The sequence below is a fragment of the Oncorhynchus kisutch genome, unplaced genomic scaffold, assembly GCF_002021735.2.
Source record: "Oncorhynchus kisutch isolate 150728-3 unplaced genomic scaffold, Okis_V2 scaffold863, whole genome shotgun sequence".
In the NCBI taxonomy this organism is placed as follows: Eukaryota; Metazoa; Chordata; class Actinopteri; order Salmoniformes; family Salmonidae; genus Oncorhynchus; species Oncorhynchus kisutch.
In genome coordinates, this window is record NW_022262808.1 from 140,954 (window position 1) to 164,300 (window position 23,347).

Below are 23,347 nucleotides of genomic sequence, written 5' to 3' on the forward strand. Positions count from 1 at the left end.
CACAAATGTTAGAGCTCAGTGTTTAAATATCAAGCAGCTCATGTTGAAGAGACACTGCAGAGACAAGGAACAAATGCAAAACACGTTTAACCAATTTATTCATGAATATACATACAGTTATTGAGTACATTTAGTATTTGTAGCATAGCATTTAGCTTTGACAACAGCTGCTCAAGGAGTCAGACAGAATCCAGTCGTCCCTAGAACAGTCCAGACGTAATCTCCTACTGACTGCAGCAGTACTCTCTAGAGCTCCACTAGAGGCAGCAGCGAGGGCGCCACCACCCAACATACACCGACATGACTGTTTCCACTAAAGGACAAGGTGGGTGGGCTTAAGCTACTTCCTTTTATTTCCATTCCCTGACTAAGTATTGCTCTTACATGCTTCAGTGTGACCTGCTGGGTGGGGTTGGCTACAGAGGGCAGTCAAGACAGGACTTCTACCAGAACTCATTGCCACCTTTCCTTCACAGTGATAAATTAGCCGTATGCTCAGGGACCAGACCGGCACGAGCTTAACCTCGAGAGTTACAGGGCTCAAAAGCCACAACCACATGCCAACATAAGCCTGAATTTGGTTGTTTTCTTCCTCCGAAGGGAACCCGTTGCGAACCTATTGCTATCAGAGTACACAAGTAAAGTGGGATTCCCAAATTAAAGAGTAATGCACTTGGGAGAATCATGTATTACAGGGAAATGTTTCATGGCGCAGGAGAAAGCCCATAGGGCATCGTCAGGGCGCTGTATGACACGGCCACCTCCAAAGTACTGCTCACTTCGATTTGCACAAGGGCTACTGGACCGACAGCCAACCATAGAGGACACCACTGATACATGACTAAGTAGTACAAAGTGCTATAGAAAAAGACGAGTAAACTGTAGGCCTAACAAGAGCCTGAAGCAGATTGGGCATGGGATGCCCCCTGCTGGCGAAACCTTGGAACTGTCCCTCGTCAAATCATCTGGAATGTTAAGGACTGGACAAGACCAAGCTGCGTGGTGGAGGAAAAACATTCCCTTAACGCAAATTAAAATTCAGAAAGAACAGTATTTTATAGAAACCAATACGTTGCAGACTCGGATCATTAAATTTAGCAGCTAACACATGGTGCTGTTTCTTTAACAAATCAGACCATGTAGTCGAGGTAATATTCATCCCAAGAGAGCATTCAAAACAACCAATGCCTGTCAGTCTGCAAACTGGAATGTTTTAGATTGACAACTTGATTCAGCCCAAACAAGTGGCCAATAACCACTTTCCCTGCTCTAAATGGCATGCTTGAGTGACCGAATGTGCACAGCGATTAAGTTTTTCATTAGCCATGACTAAATGCAGTGTTTTGCTCTGACCGTGCTCGAGGCCCAGCCCACTAATACAATGACAACGAATTCCAACCCACAACCTGAACGGACCGGTAACGCGAGGGAAAAGGAATAGGTTGACTTTCTCATCACCTGCCTCAATGCAGTCTAACCACAGCTGTTGTCCAAGAGCAATACAACAAAAACTTCACAAGAACCCAAACTAGTTTAGCAGTGAGAGAAACAAGATCATGCTTTCAGGGAGTTTGTGGCATTCTAACTATTTGTACAGGGGGGGGTGGGGGTCTAGTAAAATACTATGCATATCGAGCCACTGCTCACATTATATTAGGAGGTTTTTGTAACAAAAATCTTGAAACCCTTTATTTTTTATTTCTACCAAGAAAAATACAAAACATTATAAGGCGTAAGTAAGTGTTTTATTTGAGAAGCTGTTACAGTGCAGTTGATCCTCAAAGCCACAGCCTTCACTGCTGCTTGCACTCGGCTGGGGGATTTGCGTCCTTCTGCAAGAGACCAAAAGAGGACGTTAGAGCTGAACTGAGAACCGAACATACACTAATCACCCTCTCACACACACACGTTTATGCTTCAGACATTATTCTATGTCCATTTGAGACAAACATTGACAGGGTATAGGGCAATGTCATCCTGGCACTTAGGCTAGATTCCTGAACAGTGACCCAACAACAATCCATACTAGTATGTTCTTAAAGTATGCCACAAAAAAAAAGGCAATGTGCGTTGGTATCAGACCAGTGTTGGGGGGGGTGAATTACTACCCATACACCCAAATTCAAGGTCCAAGACACCAATGGAGATGGGAATGTGGAAGTGAATTCAAAATTTAAATATTAAACTTTAAAATGTATATTAACTACTTTGAGAGCCTTCACTACTGCTGCATAGAACCTCCATAGTGTAAATGCACTAACCCGTAGTGCTCATAAGTGATGGGGAGGGAGGGGGGTGCACCACTGATGTCCTACAGACACCTTTCTTTCACAGGGGAGGAAAACTAATGAAGTCTATTGGCAGCAATGCAGGGAGAGGGCCATAAACAGACCTACAGGGGTCAACAGCTCTCCAGGACAGAGGGGTGAAGCTGAACTTCAACTCTAGTCAAACTTTCACTTAGTCGTGCATCGATGTCAGTGGAAGACCAAGTGAAAATACAACTGAAGTGAAAGTTTGGATTCACCCCACGCAGACAATTCAGGCATGTCCAATGGGAGAAAGACAATTAACAACATCCTTCCAGATGTAGACTACAGTCTCTGGAGGACAAAAGTGAAGAATGAGAGAATGAACAGAGCGATGGCTTAAGACTCAAACATAAAAATCCACAAAACAGGTGTGGCAAACGATCTATTCTTCTCCAAACAAATGGAAATATTGGTGTCACAATATTTTGTACAAAGACAAATAGGGTCAAATTGGAGGGAAGTTTAACTAGCTTCAACATACAGAAGAGAACTCAAACGCATCACCCACTACAGTTAAAGGGAAAAAGAAAAAAGCCACTATGTTAGTTGTAAGTGCAGGTGGAAGGGGGGGGTGCAAGGAGATTGAGGAATGGAGGTGTCAAAATGAAAAGGTGCAGGAGGGAGGCGGGGTGCGGTAAGCTGACAATTCACAAGCTGTACCTACCAGGAGAGGGTTATTTTCTACAGACATCACTTAAACCTAGTGAGGAAAAATTTAAAGAGTATAGCTGACAAAAGGTGCCAAGTGATTGGAGATGAACATTAATGAATTAAAGGCAAAAAATAGGCAGAATACAGAATTCTAGAGGCTTTATACAGCAAAGAGAAGTACTGTTCCCATTCACCCAAACAAAATCAAATAAAGCTTTGGCATGCAGAGCTATGAAACTGAAAGTCAAAACCTGAATAGATTTAGTATCCGATTCCAATTTCCATGCAGTCTCAGTTTAGCAAGGCTGTAGACAGCAAGTAGAATCATGCTTTCAAGGCATTCCGTTGAAAAGGAAACGTGGGAAAAACATTCCCCATGATCAGACGCTCACAAAAGGGTATTTGATTAAGTTCTTAAAGTGATATTTTGAGACCATTTCGAAATACCACTCTTTTACTATCTCTCATTCTAGAAGTTTCCAGGACACAGAATGAGACGAATCCTGGACTAACGCCTCAATCACACCGATAGCGTCATTGAGCAAAATGTTATGCAGCATCATTTTGATGTGTAACAAAAGTTCAACATTCACCTTCTGCTACCAGTTCTGTCAAGCCATCTAACATACATTCCATTAATCCAACGTATCCACCACACAGAAAGCACTGCAACAGTGCTGCAAGGCCAATGCAGCGTGCCACTGGAAATAAAATGTACTTTGGTGTACCAAAACACAAATGTAGACTGCTTTATAGTCCAGGACCAGGCTTAATGTGTGTCTGGAAATCCAGCCCTTACACTAGAGGCAAGGGGACAGGGAAACGGTTCCAAAGGCTGTGTGTTCTGAGGCGACGTGGGATGCAGTAGTATATAGACAGAAAAATCCATCATGGCGGCTGGTGTTCATGATGCATTTGGAGTAGCGGTACACATTCAATTCTGTATGTTGAAATCTGATACTTCTGATCGTTGGTCTCACATTAGGTCATGACAACATCAACAGTAAGCTCTCCTACCCACCTTGGGGTCATAGTCAGGGTCATTCTCCTCCTCTCCCTCCTCCTCACCCTCCTAGGAGAACACAAGAGGAAACTGTTAAACACTGAGACAGACAAACTAGCTAAGGTCAATAACAGGAGTGGGTTAGTGAGGACCATGGCTAAGGTCAATAACAGGAGTGGGTTAGTGAGGACCATGGCTAAGGTCAATAACAGGAGTGGGTTAGTGAGGACCATGGCTAAGGTCAATAACAGGAGTGGGTTAGTGAGGACCAGGTGAAGAGACCTAGCTAGCTAAGGCCTTACCTCGTCATCAGCCTCCTCTCCCTCCTCATCGTACTGCAACAAGAGGGGACACCAGTGTTAGGGGAACACATGTGAAGGCCAGTGGCTTGGTTCAGAGGTCTAGGACAGGGATGAGGCCATTACACAGGCTGTGGTGGGTACTCACATCATCATCGTCATCCTCGATGGCCTCCCCCGTGAAGTACAGCACAGCCCTGGGGACGATACGCTCGCGGATGAAGTGGCCGATCTCAAAGTCAGCGGCGAGGACAGCCTCGGTGTCCTCGTCCTGGAGGGGCAAGAGTCACCGGCACGTCAGTCAGAGCTATGAGACTCACCATTCGGCCACACCAATTTTAATCGAAAGACCACACTGCACCAGCGGTTGAATTGGAACACAGCCAAAATGTTCTACTGCTCGAGTTCCGGCAAAATTATATTGCATAAAGAGAAATACTGAGTTACGGCAACAAAAATAAATACCTGACCTCACTTCAGTCCACTTCAAGCACTGCAGTAGACTACAGAAAGCATTTACTTACCATATCTCCACTTTCAGGGACATCAGGCGGGGTGAAGAAGTTGAAGAAAGAGTCGTTGGGGACTGTCTTGGTGACCGTCCTGACTGTGCCACGCCCCTTGTGCTTCTGCTTCTTCTTGATCGTCTTCAGGGTGATGTTCTTGCCCTTCGTCCAGTCGATCGTACAACTGTGGGGCGAGAGCGGTGGACACCAGGGTTACCAGGAGACCAGACGCAGGACTAAACACACCAACCAATGACTACAGTGTAGATTGGCTTATCTTAACCTTTAGGGCTCAAAGCCACAAGGTTTTAATAGAACCCCGTCAACATGCTGCATTGTTAGAAAGGACCACTTCTTTTGACAAACCGGGTCATTCCTCACCCATGTCTTAGTGTTAGAAGGTAGTCTGTTGTAACTGACCAAACAAGCAGACAACAGAAGGCTGCATAAACCTGAGTATCTTATATTAATTTAAAAAGGAGAGAATTTGAAACAAACAGCGTTGGTTCCTGCAATGACTGTCCCAGAGCTGAAATAACCAAGAGACACTGACAAGACTCTCAGCTTTGGATCTCTAGTTTGATCTAGCATCCTTCCTTGTCCCAGAGGCTACGATGAGCAACTAGGGGGTTTACTAAGGATGCGCCATAGGATTAAAAATCCTAATGGAATAGGATCTCTATGGGACGACAAGGAACAGTTTGACAGAGCGTCTTACCCTGTGCAGCCCATGATCTCAGGCCCATCGAAGGAGAAGGGGTCGTTCTCATCAGGCTCAGACCTCATCTTGTAGGTTTTTGTCAACAAAGTGTTTGTGAAGAACTCATTGGGCTCAAAGTTGAATTCTAAAGAAAAGCTCTGGAGAAAAAGAGCAAGAAAGAGTTGAATATTGGGAACAGTGGGAATACCCAAGATTCATTGGCATTCAATACATTGATAGAACGGTAGAGAATTGCATCAGCAGAGCAGTGCGGTGCACAGACCTACCATGGGCTGGCCAGGGTCCGAGAATTTGACTTTGACATCTTGTAATTGCTTGAGGATGGGTTCATCATGTTCCTGTAAAACATGAACAGCAGCTTGAACATTGGTCTGGTATCTAGACAGAGACACCTTATCGTTGTACTGGTCTTTCTGTCACCAACACCAACTTCTCGTTTCTTACGAGCACCGATTTAGCCGACAGCTGTTTCATTGAGGAACGTTTAATACCTGTGATGTGGTCTCACCTACCTCAAATACACTGACGAAGTCGCTCTGATAAGAGTGCAATTAAAATCTGTGTTCCCCCCCCCACCCCACCCCCAAAACATCACCTTCTTGCTGTAGCCTGGGACAAAGTCACCTGCTTCAACTCATTGAGGGCTTGTCCAGGACTACAAGTGTGCTGTATGTATACACCATCTATTTTTAGGGGTGAAATTACCTCATCAAGCCTGTAGGTGGTGATGAAGCCTCATCTTTAGGGAGCAGCAGCAGCTGTCTGCTGACCTACTTTCCTCTACTGCTCTCTAGTCTCTTTTCCTGCTGACAGTCCTCCACTCCCTCCAACACTCTGCCCGCCTACCTGCACCATGTCGCTAAGCAGGTCGACGTTCTTGAAAACCGTTAGCCAGAACTCGGGAACGCCTTTGGGGTCCTCCTTCTCCTCATCCTTCTTCTCCTCTTCCACCTTGGCCTTCTCCTTCATCTCCTCCTGGAAGAAACAGGCAGGAGGAAGAACAAAAAAATGGGATTTAATGCACCATTTCACAGATGCCTATAAACAGAAAAGATACATGAGTCCCTGGTTAAAACCTCTAAATAGTCTATATATAATGCACATCCACCATTACTGGAACCCAATAAGTCAATAATGGGTACACCCTCCTGGTCCTGTCATCATGACCAGACAGGTAGAGGTCCCCAGGTAAGAATAATAAGACCTGCTGAGGCACCAGACAGGTAGAGGTCCCCAAGTTAGAATAATAAGACCTGCTGAGGCACCAGAGGTCCCCAGGTTAGAATAATAAGACCTGCTGAGGCACCAGACAGTATAGGTCCCCAGGTTAGCACCAGACAGTAGAAGTCCCCAGGTTAGATAAGACATGCGGGCATGGAGTCACCTGTACCTGCTTACTTACTGTCAACTCTTCCTCCTCATCAGCCTTCCACTCACACTCCTCCTCTGTGGGCTCATAGGCTGCTTTAACTATGTCACTTCGCTGGAGGGAGAGAGGGGGAGGAAAACAGTCAGTCCCTGTAAAGCCAACAGCCAGGAGGCCAGAGCAAAACATTTAACAAAAAGCCCAGAACAGTCATGTGTTTAAACCAAGATAATGGACTAGGGGCTGAGGTGCCAAGCCAGCGCACTATTTACGCAAGACAGCAGTTTGGTCACGCCGTCTGCATGTGTGAGCATCCCAGCTTGACCCCACCCCATTTTCTCAGCTCCATCTGCATCCCTGGAACAGGCTGCAGCTCTTTAGTCAGAGGATTCTGCTAAATCCCAGTCCGCTCCAAAGAGGGGACAGGGGGGGGTAAAAGCTACAGTCTGTCAGCATTGGACAGGCAGCAGCAGGAACTACACATGGGCAGAGGCGTGAATGATCAACACTAGATTGAGAATACTGGGGTGTATTCATTAATAAGAACAATTTGGTGGGTGCTTACATTTGTACTATTTCACGAGTGAATTAATATGTATGTGTGAATTGGAAATGATGTTTTGGAAACCCCGCCCACGGAGTCCGGTCACAGCACGAAACATGGAGGGACCTACCTGGATTTGGCCAAAAAGTGGCTCATTTTACTAAGGTTCGCACCAATGAAAACAACCCAAGCAAAGTGCCCAGTCAAATGCAGCTTTGTTATAAGGTACAATGAATGGGAGATCATATTGATACAAGGAACATAACAGGGGTGTCCCTACCTTGTCGAAGAGGGGTTGGTAGAGAGCGGCGTACTTTCTCTCCAGTTCATGGACCTCTTCGTAGAACTTGGCCTCAATGTGGGCGCATTTCACTTGTAGGTTCTTTAGGGCGTTGACCCGTCTCTTCACTACCTTTGGTAAGCTGGACACGGGGAGAGAAAAACGTCACAATTCCACACGGTGAAAGAGCACATCTTGACTGTCCAAAGATGGTGTGTATAACAAGATACTGGAGCCTCAAGCTCTTGACAACGGGAATAAACATCAACGAAAGACAAACACTTACGCATGCAGACCTATGCATACAGATGCTTTTATGCAGAGCAACACAGTGCCCGGGGAGAATGACTGCAGGACCTAGTTTCCTCCGCTAGGAATTCAACCATAGGACCAGGAAGTAGAGGACTACTTCCAGACATGGGGCGGCAGTGTAGCCTAGTGGTTAGAGCATTGGACTAGTAACCGAAAGGTTGCAAGTTCAAATCCCCGAGCTGACAAGGTACAAAATCTGTCGTTCTGCCCCTGAACAGGCAGTTAACCCACTGTTCCTAGGCCGTCATTGAAAATAAGAATTTGTTCTTAACTGACTTGCCTAGTAAAATAAAAGGTAATGCCCTGGCGTTATGCAACCACAGCCAAGCCCCTCTGGCACAGCACCCCACTGAGTGGACGCTAGGAGATCTGAAGTACTGGCATCCACTGACAGGAAAAACATTAAGGGACCAGATCCACAATAACTAAACAAACAAATAAAAATGCAGAAGTGCGCGCTCATCACAGCCACACGCTCCAATTGTGAGGTCACAATCTGTTGAGGCCAGAAAAACCACAGCCACTTCCATTAATCAAGATGGCAGAATATCCCGCGCTGCAATGCTTTGGTACGACATTGGGCCAAGAATCCCATGCCAAGAGCAGTTTAAAAAAGGCATGTTTCTACACAGATTTTAGGGTGTCCACCCACTCTTTCCTGAGTGGGTGAAAACATGCTTTGGTGGTGATAAGATGTCCCTTATGTTATAAAATACATTGTACCAAGACAAATTATTCTTCATGTTCTGAATCCTTGTGTGGGGTCTTTTTATAACATATCATTATATTCAGAAAGTCAGGTGTGGAAAGCATTCCACAGGGATGCTGACCCATATTGACGCCAATGCTTCTCACAGTCGTCATGTTGGTTGGATGTCTTTCAGGTGGTGGACCATCGCCGATACACAAATGGTGTGAAAAACCCATTAGCGTTGCAGTTCTTGACAAACCGGTGCGCCTGGCACCTACCATACCCCGTTCAAACACACTTAAATCTTTTGCCTTGCCCATTTAGCCTCTGAATGACACACATTGGATTTAACAAGTGTCACCTTGTCAGGCTGTCATGGAAAGCACAGGTGTTCTTAATGTTTTGTACTCAGAGCTCTGTTGACACTTCAGTGATGTAGATCTCTTTTTAGAAGGGGAAAAATAAAACTTCAAATAAGAGTTTACTAAAATACTACATGTCATGTCTCAACATCGATCTTACCTCCATTGTTTTATGTCCTGTGGATTTGAGAAGATGGCAAGTTCAATGGGAAAGTGAGCCTGTACTTGTACTCATGTAGCCTTAATTCTTACACAGCTGATTTTACCCTTGGGCTTCCATTGATTTAGTCACCTTAACTCTGGCCACCCTAAAAACTAAAATATCTTGAACAGGTTATGATAGACAAGGTTAGGACCACAATTAACATGTTACCACTGGTCAAAAAGTGTGTTTTTGATTGGACAACCTACAGATTTGTTTCATCATATGAAACGAGTGGAATGGTGGAAGGAGGGAGCCATAATACCATCTGCATTGGGTCAGATCAGGGGTATGTATCAAGCGTCTGAGTAGGAGTGCTGATTTACGATCCGTTTGGCCTTCTAGATAAGGAATAAGAATACATGGACAGGGAGACCTGATCCTAGATCAGCAACGCTACTCTGAGAATGATACATAGGGCATCGGTTCACATTTTAGGACGCTGGTTTTTGAGACTGATGCGGAGACCACTTTTAAAAACACATTTCACTGCAACACCAAAACAAGAGGTGCACAACTGGGTCCAGAACGCCTAGTGCCTAGGCATCATGTCTGTGTGCCATAGCTCTTTCGTGAAGTCATTGGCCAAGGAGTCAACTCCAACTCACCATGGCCAAATCATTTGCATACTAGAGGACAACCCAGCACAGAGGAGACCTAGAGGACTACAGTTATGGGACATTGCTTTAAAGGGGAATGCAGCAGCTTCTCATCACTGTAGCAGTGGCCTTCTTTGAATAATGTAACTAGGCAACCTTCCTTGAGGAAATCCCTGAATGAAAAGCATTACCTTCGCATACCCAATCACACACAGATAAGTGATTACCTCAAGGATGCGAGAACCAGAGGATGAACCTTTAATGCATCATTTTGTCAACCTATACTATAAATAGTAGCTGAAGTTTTGGTCAGCCGACCTTAAATCAGAGCAACGGAGTGTGCAGAAACGTTCAGTTTTCCCTCTAGCACCTTCAAAAATAGGTTTGGGTGTAGGTTAGATTCAGCCTAAACTACCAGTACTCATTTTCCACAGACATGTCAGAGGGATGTACCAGCGAATTGAGGACAGAACCAGAAGACATAGCACTGGCCTCGTTATCCCTCCATAACACACACAGGTACAGGGAGAAAGCATGCATGCCAAGAATGGAAGCTTTGAAAGTATTATAAATAACAAGACCACTACCTCAGTGAGAAGAACTCCTGTTGGAGCCTTAACATCTAAAGCAGGGCTGCATAACTAGGCTAGTCCCCCAGAGCAGCAGAGTGGGACAGAGTCAGGCTATGGCCAGTCACAGGAACACTGAGGAAATCGTAGATGCATTCAGCCACTGTCCGTCACCTCAAGTCAACTACTTCGGACGAGTACATACAGGACCCAAAACAGAGTGGGGTTTTCTGATGGACAATCTGTTGTCCATCCAACTGAGAACACCCATTGAAAAAGGACTGTCTCCATCCAGATTCTGTATGGCTGAAGCCCGTGTCTCTCCTGGTTGGGGGTTCTCACCTCTCCATGTATCCTGACGGCGAGCCCACCAGGCCGTCCAGCCTCTCCTGCAACGCGGCCAGAATCTGTGGGTTCTGCATCATCTGCACGGTGAGCTGACGAGCTGAGGGGAGACGGACAAAGCCAGGCACTACCATCAGACACAGACAACCATTCATAGCATCAGACACCATACGGACAGATACATTGACGGAAGAAGGGAGTTCTGCATAAGACATTCTAGGGGTGGCAACTCCAAGTATTTTCAGGTCAACTAAGGACAGACAAAGTTAGAAAAATAAATCTAAATCAACAGGTTGCTCCTTCCCTTCATCTTCACTGATCTGACAGTATTGAACAGGTAGAAGAATGCTACTGCCAAAACGCTGCCACCCATCAAGCCTCTTCAGATTGGTGCAGACGAATGAGACACAAGGAAAGGAAGTCACTTCACACTTTTGACACAGAGCCCTGTGTTTCCTCCACAGAACATCTGACAAACTAGGATGCAATGTTCCCAGAGAGCAACCAGGGAGACCGCAAAGGGTATAATGTTTCTTCCAACCCTGAACCAGTTCAAAAATAATGACATTTCTATCCGAGAAAGACGGTGATAAAAATGTGCTTCGTGATCAACAGTCAGTTGGTCAGAGTATCCGAGCCTCTGCTTGAAGACTCCGGTTCGACTCGAGCCCATAGAGGGAGCATCATAATGGAAGTATTCCCTTCCAAACAGGAGTAAACTTACTCCTAAAAGCTGTTCGAGACATTTCCAAAGCAGAGAACAAACGCTTTGCCCATGGGACAAGTCAGAGGGCTGCTGCATAATTTACAGTCAGCAGGTATACTCTCCCTGCCTTGATTTACCTACACCACGCTTCAACTCCTTACGCCTTGGATTAGAGGGCCCTGCTGTGCCTGTCCCAACAATACCCCCATTTCCCTAAAGTGCTTTACTGTTGAGCAGGGTCTATAGTCAAATGAAGTGCACTATAGAGGGAATAGGGTGCCGTTAAGGACGAAATGGCCAACTCCTCAGCTGAGTGACAACTCAAAGTGCTGCGGCGGAGCAGGGACAGGGATGAGTGGCTCAAAGTGCTGCAGCGGAGCAGGGACAAGGATGGGTGGGACGGCAAAATGTTCTGAATCTGTTCTAGACAAGGGACATTTCTACTGATGACGAAAGTCATTACAGAAATCGGCCGATAGTTAGGCTCTGGCCGCATGAAAGCCTCTCAAGTGTGTGTGAGATCATTGTGACATATCACTGTGGTGGGAGACGATAAGCATTGCTGGGCTATAAATACCTGGGGCAGAGAGACATCTAATTCAGTCTACAAAGGACTGCCAGTTAAACCTCTAAACAAAGCATGATTCTTAATAATTCATGGACAGGTAAAAACATTCAGATTTCAAACCTAGACAGTGTGGACACAGAGGATTTTAATTCAACTGTCAACCTAACATTAACGACTGACCAGCAAGCAGAGGCTCATGACACTCATGTCAAACTGATTCAGATTTCACTGTTGGTTGTTCAGTTGAAGTCAAATCCACGGTGGGCACAGACATTAACGGTTAACAATCCCAGTCGCTTCCTCGGCGGGTAGTGCTGAACCTTACCTTTGCTGTTGACATCCTCTCCAGTCTCCTCCTCTTCCACGTCCTCCACGTCCTCCAAATCTGCCGGGTCCAGCTCAGCCTGGTCCTTACTGCACACACAGAGACCGAGAAAAATCAGTCAAAAACAGACACCTGGAGCTTATTCAGGAATGGAATTTTACAAAAGCAATGTACTGTTTAGATGGTATGTGATTATATCAATTGTGTAGAATAGGGAAACTCAACTCTAATAATTACTTCGATACAAAAGGAGGGGTGTGTCAGACAATACTAATACATAGAGGCCTCCACACAGTACCTCTGACAGACTAGGAGGCAATGTTCCCAGAGAGTGAACAGGGACACAAAGGGTATCCTGCTCCCCTGCCTCACTGAAGTTTCATCTAACACTGGATTTAAACCCTGTTCATACTGATCCATGAACCAGGTTCTGAACCAGTGCGAAAATAATTACATTTCTATCTGAATAAGCCCCTGATCAACATAATGTCAAACATGTGGTGTCAGGCTACAATGCTAGCATCTGCCCTGCAGTTAGTCATGGGGTAAAATAGGATGATGCTACCCCTAGACACTGATCTTGGGTCAGTTTTGCATTTCTCCCCCCACTAGTGGTTAACTTCATTGTGATAGGGGGCAGTATTTTCACGTCCGGATGAAAAGCATGCCCAAAGTAAAGTGCATGTTCTCAGGCCCAGAAGCTAAGACATGCATACAATTGGTAGATTAAGATAATTTAAACAGTTTTAGAAAACTCTTAATTCATGTCTGTCGATAACAGAAATTATTTGGCAGGCGATACCCAAAGGACAAACCACCAGGGGAAAATTTTGAGGTCACTGTTTTCAATTGTTTTTTTATAGGAAACTATATTTATGAGGAACCTGGTTGCAGTTTCTATGGCTTCCACTAGATGTCAACTGTCTTTAGAAATTGGTTGATGTTTTTCTTTTGAGAAATGAAGTAGGGCTGTTCATTGTGAGTGTCAAGCCAAGTGGACTCTTGTGTGACGACCGTGAACTGGAGCTCACTCCACATTGTTTTTATACGCTATTGAACACACTATATTCTGTCTTAAATTTGATCTATTATTTATGTTTTTGGATATCTAAGGTTAGATTAGGAAAGTTGTTTGAAATGTTTGGACCAAGATTACAGGTAATTTATTAGATAATGCATAGTCATGTTGGGCGAGTTGGAACCGGTGTATTTCTGAATCAAACGCACCAAATACATGAACATTTTGGGGATACAAAGGACATTATCAAACAAAAGGACCATTTGTGATGTTTCTGGGCATTTTGGAGTGCCAACAGAAGATCGTCAAAGGTAAGGCATGAATTATATAGTTATTTCTGACTTTTGTCGCACCTGCCTGGTTGAAATGTTTTTCATGTGTTGGTATGCGGGGCGCTGTCCTCGGATAATCGAATGGTTTACTTTCGCCGTAAAGCCTTTTTGTAAAAATCTAACATGGTGGCTGGCTCTTCACTCATGCTGCCAAACATACCCTTGTAAAACTGACCATCCTACCAATCCTCGACTTTGGCGATGTCATTTACAAAATAGCCTCCAATACCCTACTCAACAAATTGGATGCAGTCTATCACAGTGCAATCCGTTTTATCACCAAAGCCCCATATACTACCCACCATTGCGACCTGTACGCTCTCGTTGGCTGGCCCTCGCTTCATACTCGTCGCCAAACCCACTGGCTCCATGTCATCTACAAGACCCTGCTAGGTAAAGTCCCCCCTTATCTCAGCTCGCTGGTCACCATAGCATCTCCCACCTGTAGCACACGCTCCAGCAGGTATATCTCTCTAGTCACCCCCAAAACCAATTCTTTCTTTGGCCGCCTCTCCTTCCAGTTCTCTGCTGCCAATGACTGGAACGAACTACAAAAATCTCTGAAACTGGAAACACTTATCTCCCTCACTAGCTTTAAGCACCAACTGTCAGAGCAGCTCACAGATTACTGCACCTGTACATAGCCCACCTATAATTTAGCCCAAACAATTACCTCTTTCCCAACTGTATTTAATTTTAATTTATTTATTTATTTTGCTCCTTTGCACCCCATTATTTTTTATTTCTACTTTGCACATTCTTCCATTGCAAAACTACCATTCCAGTATTTTACTTGCTATATTGTATTTACTTTGCCATCATGGCCTTTTTTGCCTTTACCTCCCTTCTCACCTCATTTGCTCACATTGTATATAGACTTGTTTATACTGCATTATTGACTGTATGTTTGTTTTTACTCCATGTGTAACTCTATCGTTTTATCTGTCGAACTGCTTTGCTTTATCTTGGCCAGGTCGCAATTGTAAATGAGAACTTGTTCTCAACTTGCCTACCTGGTTAAATAAAGGTCAAATAAATAAAATGTAAAAAAAAACAGGTTAAGCTTTATTTTGGCGTATTGCACTTGTGATTTTTTGAAAGTTAAATATTTAGTCATTTAATATGAATTTGGCGCTCTGCAATTTCACCGGATGTTGTCGAGGTGGGACAATCCGAAAGAAGTTAAGGTTAAGATTGGGTGAGGGGAAGTTGATGCTAGACCTGTATATAGGGGAAACTTCACCCAGAGACTCCTGCAGGACTGTATATAATAAGGCAGATGAAGGGATAAACAGTTGACTGTCTGCCTGTTCCCTGTGGTTTGAGACAGCCACAGGCCTGCTGGACCAGGGTCAAGGCCCATTACTCAAACTCAGGGAGGTGTTTTCAGTGGCTGGAGGGAGCCGGCGTAACCCAAGCCATGGCATCCCAAGCAGCCCAGGCTGAGTAAACAGCCACATCGAGCCACAGCCCAGCGAGGAAACGTCTCCGCAGTGAGATCGACAGCTGGCCATCCTCCTCTGCATCAGATACCAGGGGAAGAGGACTGACTCAGCCCTGCAGACGTATGGACCAGGGATCTCAGAGTAAGAGTGCTGAGCTAGGATCAGGACCCCCATGTTATTAATATTAACTCTGCTCTAAAATGTAAACACTACTCTGACGCTTGATATATACACCCACCAGTGTCTAATATTTGACGGCTACTAGAAGCCAAATTGATAATGGCATTCCTAAACTGTATGTGCATTGGACTAATGTCATGATTTCACCCAACACTCCTGTGCCATTATCCAAATAGTTTTTGGTACATGGATGTCTTGGGTGAACAAATCAGACTGCTTGGCTGCAGACATAAGGGGAAATCACCAAAATTCAAACATTTATTTAAATGAGATGGGAATCAACTAAATTAATTTGCAGAAGTTTATCATAAGACATGAACAGAATGCATCTGAACTTTCTTAAAGGCAATGAGAATTACCTTTCTCAGTATGTGCGGTTCGCGCATCTACCACTTTGTAGCTGTTAGCAATGATGATAATTAAAAGTACTCTAGTGTACAGGGAAAGGCTTCCCCAAGAATATTCTAAATTAAATGCTAACCACAAAGTAGCATATGCTGACCTGGCAGAATAATATTATTATTGCCACCAATCCAGTGGGTACTTGTTTTGCGAACTACCATCGTGTGTGTGTGTGTGTGTGTGTGTGTGTGTGTGACACAAACACAGCTAATCAGCCTTTCGGCTAGACAAACATTGGACCTAAAGGCTAACACCAAGATATGGAAAGAAATCAATCTGAATTGATAAGGCCCTAGGTAACGATGCAGAGGTGGGATTGATTTAGTATAGGACACTTGTGCAATAAGTGTCTTTCCTTGCTGCACAGAACTCAGGCTGCACAGCCAATCAAACGGAGAGGATGCACTTACTTGTCCATGTCTGCCATCTTAGCCAAGTCTCGAGTGATGCTGCTGGAGGGAAGGGAAGAGAGTTAGACCATGTATGATACATGCTACTTTTGACACAATTGTTAATTCACAGCAGGAAATATGTTTTTGTTCAATAAACAGGCTTCTGGGAATAGATTATTTATTGAAATAGGCCCTAATGGACTTATTTACAAGACTAGCATTACATCGTCTTGTTTGATGGAAGGTTTACAACAGGCAAATAATATCATACCCTTAAATTCAATACAGTTGAGGACATCTCCATCCCAGTGTGTAGCAAACGGACATTAGGAGCTTGTGAACTAAAGCACCCACAGGAGGGCTGAACATCTGATTCCAAGCACTCTGCTTGCTTAGAGCAAAATGGCCACCAACCGTAATCCTACCCCAGTTTCTCCTCCCACTCCCAGATGAAAACAAAAAAGGGCTGCTTTGGCTCCCTGTCATGTTGGTTAGTGAAATGTGCATGAAAGAACTCCCAAGCGCCCAGCTCACTGACAGCCCTGTTAGCTGTGCTGAGGTATTAAGTAACATAAGCCTTAGTTAAATCGTCTTACATATCTTAACCTCTTGCCCATCTCATTTGGTTTGGGCAGAGATAATCTGTGCTCCGCAGTGTGCCATGGGTTGGGGCTTTGGATGCCGGCGACACAGGGGCTGCCATCTGATAACAGCACCAAAGCAAGGCCCGGTTTAGACGTGTACCCCCCCCCCCTATAAACCTCCTGGCATGGAGGAGAGAGCAGAGGGGCACTGGAGCTATGCAAAGAACCTAATCCTAGAGGGGGCAGAGACCGCAGCTAGTAGTTCACCCATCGGTCCAACAGGACTTTCACACAGGGCCAGTGACCCTTAACACAATTGAAGAGGTACACAGCTGGACCCACTCAGACTTGCACTTAGACCATACAGGCTGTTACAGAGGCCATCACATGAAGGTTGACAATTAAAAGCCATTAGTCACATCACATTAGGCATTGAATTAGGCTCCAGACCCTCCCCTGGGGGAGAATGTTTACCACAGGGTTAGTACACATGGAGAAACACAGGAGCCAGATCAGCTTTACCTCACACCAGTGTCTGATGCAACCACAGCAGTGACCGAACCTCCAAAGACATAAGGCATTAGGTGATGATTTGCTGGAGGGTTCTCCTTACCACTGTGGTATTAGGTTGACGGTGGTCTTCAAATGGGCTTAAAAAAATGTGGTGAGTTAAATAGAAAGTGGCTGGTATCCCCAAAATGTGGTGAACTCGACTAATTACAAAATTATACCACATCTTAATAGCTGCCAGGTAGACATCATTTCTGGATCCATGGAATGAGTGAAAACAAATTCAAACAATATTCTATTGGGCAAGCTCTGTCTCCAGCAGAGATTTCCATGCAGCTCAATCAAAGCCAATGTGAAGGCAAAGTCTCTCAATTGAAAGATACTTGAGAGAAAAATGTCCCCTTCAATGTTTACTACATAACCTTCACTGTACTTAGAGAGTGAAGTATGGGGAAATCACATGTTATAGTACCAAATTCATCGCAGACCAAGGCTGTTGTGCGATAAATCAGTATAGAATGTTTACTGGCCTGGTTGGAGAAAAACGCTACAAAATTAATAAGTATCAGGGAAATTTAGCAACAGTTTAACAGTGCTGATGTAGACCTGGCCTGCAATGTCTGAAATGTACGACTGTCTCCATCTTTCAGCAGCTCCTCTTCTCTCCCTCACCTTCCTAATGGCCTGTGCCCATTGGTTAAGAAGCGCACAGGCTGCCCACCACTCACCTGCACAGTTTAAATAGGCCAACTGAAATGCTGTCCATAAATCAAATGTTAAGCAGCTGAAAGGGAGATTAACAGGCAGAGGGACCAAAAAGAGGATAATTCCAGGCCAAAACTTGTCATTGAAATTCCAAAACGGCACACTGCACTACCGTAATTATATTTTTGAAAATGTAAACCAATGCCATTTGGATCGACCTGTAAAATACCATCAGATTCACATGACAACGTCTGGCCAGCGAACAGATCAAACATTCCCACCAATAGCCAATGCAAGAGCTCTTAAAAGCCATAAAAAGCTTGAGAATAGCAACAGCACCACTCAAATACAGACAATGACTGCATTTCAGTTTGACATTGATAAAGTGGATTTCCTCTGATGAAATAGATTTAGGACGATCCAAACTGCATCTGAAACAGTCAACTAGGCATCCCACTAATGCTTTAGACATGTTGATACATCGACATGTAAAGAACGCACCACTGTCAGCGGGGACTAGAATCATAACTCGAGATAGTGTTGGGAAATAGTGAACTACATGTATACTGAACAAAAACGCAACAATTAACGATTTTGCTGTGTTAAGGTTCATAAGGAAATCAGTCAATTGAAATACATTATTAGGCCCTAATCTATGGATTTCACATGATTGGGCAGGGGTGCAGCCATGGGTGGGCTTATGCCCATCCACTGGTGAGCCAGGCCCAGACAATCAGATCGAGTTTGTCCCCCACAAAAAGGATTTGTTACAGACAGAATTACTCCGTTTCATCAGCTGTCCAGGTCTCATCCAATCCTGAAGGTGAAGAAGCCAGATGTGGAGGTCCTTGGCTGGCCTGGTTACACATGGTCTGCTGTTGTGAGGCTGGGTGGACATACTTCCAAATTCTTTAAAAATGACCATGAGGTGGCTTAGGGTAGAGAAATTAACATTCAATTCTGGCAACAGCTCTGGTGGACATTCCTGCAGTCAGCATGCCAATTGCACACCCCCCTCAACTTGAGACATCTATCGCATTGTGTTGTGTGACAAAACTGCACATTTTAGTGGCATTTTATTGTCCCCAGCATTTAATCAGCTTCTTGACAAGACACCTGTCAGGTGGATGGATTATCTAGGCTACCTGGGGCAGCAGGTGGCCGAAGCGTTGGGCCAGTAACCGAAAGGTTGCAAGAGAGAATCCCTGAGCTGACAAGGTAAAGAAAACTGGTGGTTCTGCCCCTGAACAAGACAGTTAACCCACTGTTCCAAGGCAGTCATTGTAAATAAGAATGTGTTATTAACTGTCTAGCCTAGCTAGATAAATCTAGGCAAAAGAGAAATGCTTACTAACAGGGATGTAAACAAATCTGTGTATTTGAGTGAAATAAGCTTTTTGTGTGTAAAGACCATTTCTGGGATATTTTATTTCAGCTCATTAAACATGGGACCTAAACTGTACAGGTGTTTATATATTTTTGTTCAACTAGTAACTTAACACTGGAAGTTTACTGCAAAATGCTAAGTAATTGATAGCATGGACAACTATTTTAAGAGTAGCTTCTAACACTGTCAGCTGAGTTTTGTTTCAGCAACAGTTCCAGGAATACCTTTCAATCAATTGATTACCTAAACTCTACATGCCAGTTTCACAAAGGGGTCATTAGTACTCAAATTGATTGGGTCATATAAATGCCATGTTTTAATGAGTAGCAGATGACTGCCTCAAAACAAAATGACAAAAGATAAAGCATCTGAGACTTTCAAACAGCAATACCGGAACAGCCATCATCCATACCACGATAATAATAATAATAATTCTGACTTATAACATTAGGGCCTTTTCTCGCAAAAAAAACATGTAATGTCGCCTTAGCAGGAGTCATCAGGACCAATATCCATTCTACAAGTTGCGACAAATAGTTGGTTCATCCTCATTTCTTGACCAAAGTTAACCATACAAATCACAGCCAGGTAGGATGTAGTAGTCAAAAATACACAATCTAGCTATAGACAAAAGCTAGCTGAAACTGTGGCTAGAATGTCTAACGAATCCTTTCTAGTTATGTTGCATTGATAAGCATTGGCAGAAACAAAGGCAGCTTTAGATGTGATATCAGTTGAAACATTGTTATTGTATGAGTGTAGTTCAATGCATTTCACTAAATGTGAAAATAGTAGATCTTCAGCGACTGAAATCCCCCAATGGTAGTTACATACATCCCTTCAACGAGCCTTTCAAACCCAGCGACCACGTGTTGCATGCTCAAGGCAAGCTATGAGCAATGGCTCTCACCCACAAAGAAAGCCGGCCAGCTAGCTAGCTGTAAAGTAGCATATGCATTTAACTAAACTACCACTGAAACGTACAAATTACACAATTCCGTGGAATCTAGCTAGTTAACTACCACATGCACTATAATGGATACATTTGCGGTAACGTTAGCCAACTGGTTATGCATGTTTCCAGCTAGCTAACTACTTCGCCAGCAAGTCAACTAACGTTAGCTAGTTACAGCTACCTAGCTAACGTTAGTTTGGTATACGCACTTTCATTGGGCAAGTACTCAAGTGACAGTCCATATTTGATTGGCAACGTGACCTACTGGGCAAATATTGGAACCCTCAAATAATATTACAGACCAAAATAAGAGAACCGTTAGCTAGCTATGTGGCTATCGAAATTAGCCAGCCAACTACAAACATGTCAAAAGTCAGGTGAAAAGACGGAGACATACGCGTCCCATTTTAGTGTGTAGCCTGCTAGTTAGCGGTATAGCTCGAACAGTGATCAGACACAAAAACTTGTACCCACCACATCTCCCTCCCATCATCTACCCTCCATAAAGACTAGTCAATAAATAAGGTCAAGTCTAAATTAAAAAGACACGACATCCGATAAAACCAATAACTGAATGATGCAAATTCTGATGATTTGTCACTAACGTTATGGCGTTTGTATTTACAATACAACGTCTCGAAAAGGCGGAAAATTAGCCATTTTCGTCATCGTGCATGTAACGTTAGCTAGCTAACGCATCATGGTGGAGCCTCTCGTCTCTCAATGGCTGCTACTAGCCATCCGACTTAGTTAGCTGGCAAGCTACCGTCCTATTCTTCCCGACTACATCCACGCAAATATTTAGTTCAAGACGATAAGAACAACCCCACATTCGTACCCATCTAAGAGTACAATATATATATATATGCGCCACTTCGTTGTATTGCTAAAGACCAAGCTAAGGTGATTTCAAGTCATTCTCTTACCTTTAGCTGGCGGCTTGACTAGGTGGATCTACGCAGTGAAGCGGTCCCAAAGCAAAAGACTCCGCTCTTATGGCGGTAAAAGAGAGAACCATCCCGCCGCTTGCGCTCATATACATCTTGCGTCATCACGTAAACCAGGGTAACGTTAAACCTATGGGAGGGGCCGGTCAAGAATATTTGATGAAGTGTTCTGTCACCATCGTCATCAGATATGTCTAGTCATTCCACTCTAAAACAATTTCTTCTGCAAGATGCATATTTGCATCATATCTTATGTCACCATGCCAACCAGACCATAGCAACGTGCAATTTCCCTGAGTCCCAGACAGTATGGTCCAATTAGAACAGTGATTGTCTTGGGGATTAAAGCAAACCATGACATGTATTCACCTAGACTTGTCTTGAATGCTGGTACCATGAGTTGATATGAATCAGAAAGAGCCTTTGGTCATAGAATTGATCCTCAAAAGGCTTCATTTTGATCACCGCCCAGAGGCCCAGGCTTTTGTGATACTGTCAATTAGAGCTTATTTCTGCAGCACATGCTCCACGGTTCGAGTCCCCAATGCAGCTTCCACGCTGCCTGCTATACTGGTGGCAGCAGTGGGATTTGTCGTTCTCTTACACATCGGAGAAGCTGCTCTGTACGCGAGGTGGACACTTCACGATAGAGTGAATACTGACTGCCCACAGCCTGTGAGGAAGGATAGTCCGTGGTGATGATTTCATCATCCTAACCCTAGCAACACCATAAGAGTTGCTAACTCATGTAGAAAACTATTATCGCATCGTTTGCTCATTTGACTCCAGACTCAGTTTTAGGCAACATGTGAGGATTACAGTGTGAATCATACATCAACAAGAGGCCTATAGACTGACTATTATTCACTAGGCCCAACAAAGATTCTACACTGAGAGCAGTTTTAGATAAAAGTCATAAGTGTGATCCAAATCTTCCAATTGGCAGAAGTCTTTCCCACATGTGGGTTCCTGTCAAAAACACTTCCCATTCATACTGACACTTTACAACACCTGTTGCGCAATACAGCATAACAGATGGTTGTACATTCATTAGTTATTACTCAATAATTGTTTTGAGTGTTTTAGCTCCAACAACAGATATTGTATATGAATATGTCTGACTATTGCACCCATAGAGATCCTATAATTCATGAATTATATCATCTCTATGGTTGTACCTGACTGTAGTTGTTGTCAAGTGATCCTGCTTCCTTATGTTTAAGAAGAGGATCATAGCTCTTTAGTATTAATAGAATGATCCCTTGGAGCATACACTTTACTCTGACATTTATGTTTTATGTTGTGCACAGTTGGTAGCATCATGACTCATGATCATGATAAAAACTGCCATGGCACCAAGACAAGGGGCTCCTGATGTGGATATTCACTTTCAGTGAATGCCATTGACGCCAATAACCACACAGGTAGCCTAGCGGTTAGAGCGTTGGGACAGTGACTGAAAGGTCGCTAGTGGAGCTAACAAGGGGGAAAAAAATCAATCGGTGCCCTTGAGCAAGACATTTAACCCTAATGGCTGGCTGTGACACCATTATCCGAGGGTGTCTCAGGGGGCGTTTGAATTTGAAAAATAAAACACATTTCCCGAAACAGGACAAAAATAAGCACCGACCCAATCATTTATTTGTATGATACAAATCATTACTGGTGCCCATTAATCAATTGTAGAGAATCAGAGAAGTGTTAGAGACTTGCCAAGTTAAATAAAGGTTAAATAAAAGTAAATAAATAGTCTGTTTCTTATTTCAAAGTGACAAAGTAGAGCTTTATTCAAGTGTATTGTATATCATGTTATTGAGTTAAGTAAACTTGATCTTTACAATTCCTGGGTAGTGTTCATTACGGCATACAACAGAAAACGTTTCAAACTGTTTTGACACGGAAAACGGAAATCAGAGTTTCCTATTGAACAAGTCCAGGTTGTCCCTCCCTGTTTCAGTCCATTAAGTTGAGAACATTTTATCTTTAAAACTCATGGGTAGTGTTCATTAGTGCATGCAACGAAAAACATTTCAAAATGTTTTGACACGTTAAAAAAACAGAAATCGTGTGACACTTCTGGTATGCTATTTACCACATTGTCTCAGCAGATAGTCTTCATAGACAACCTC

The 23,347-nt window shown here is 43.8% G+C and overlaps 1 protein-coding gene and 1 non-coding gene across 17 annotated transcripts; both read right to left on the reverse strand.

Annotated features, from left to right (window-relative positions):
- Positions 1-81: 81 nt before the first annotated feature.
- On the reverse strand, positions 82-21,315 carry LOC109878701 (nucleosome assembly protein 1-like 1-B). Of its 16 annotated transcripts, none has more exons than XM_031816745.1 (15): positions 21,198-21,309; positions 16,149-16,187; positions 12,362-12,450; positions 10,760-10,862; positions 7,683-7,824; positions 6,883-6,975; positions 6,339-6,467; positions 5,759-5,830; positions 5,490-5,629; positions 4,790-4,955; positions 4,414-4,536; positions 4,269-4,301; positions 3,985-4,035; positions 2,977-3,012; positions 82-1,832 (listed from the first exon to the last, which is right to left on the reverse strand). In XM_031816745.1, the coding sequence occupies exons 2-14, from the start codon at positions 16,163-16,165 to the stop codon at positions 3,007-3,009; spliced, it is 1,164 nt and encodes a 387-aa protein (XP_031672605.1). In that variant the 5' UTR covers positions 16,166-16,187; positions 21,198-21,309; the 3' UTR covers positions 82-1,832; positions 2,977-3,006. The 16 variants fall into 16 exon arrangements, 15 of the variants coding, with proteins under 15 accessions (XP_031672605.1, XP_031672604.1, XP_031672600.1 ...); XM_031816744.1 differs by having other exon boundaries at positions 6,895-6,975; positions 10,760-10,889; XM_031816740.1 differs by having other exon boundaries at positions 10,760-10,889.
- On the reverse strand, positions 5,288-5,417 carry LOC116362677 (small nucleolar RNA SNORA14). Its single transcript, XR_004207770.1, has one exon. It is a non-coding gene; the product is annotated as a small nucleolar RNA SNORA14 (small nucleolar RNA).
- Positions 21,316-23,347: the final 2,032 nt, after the last annotated feature.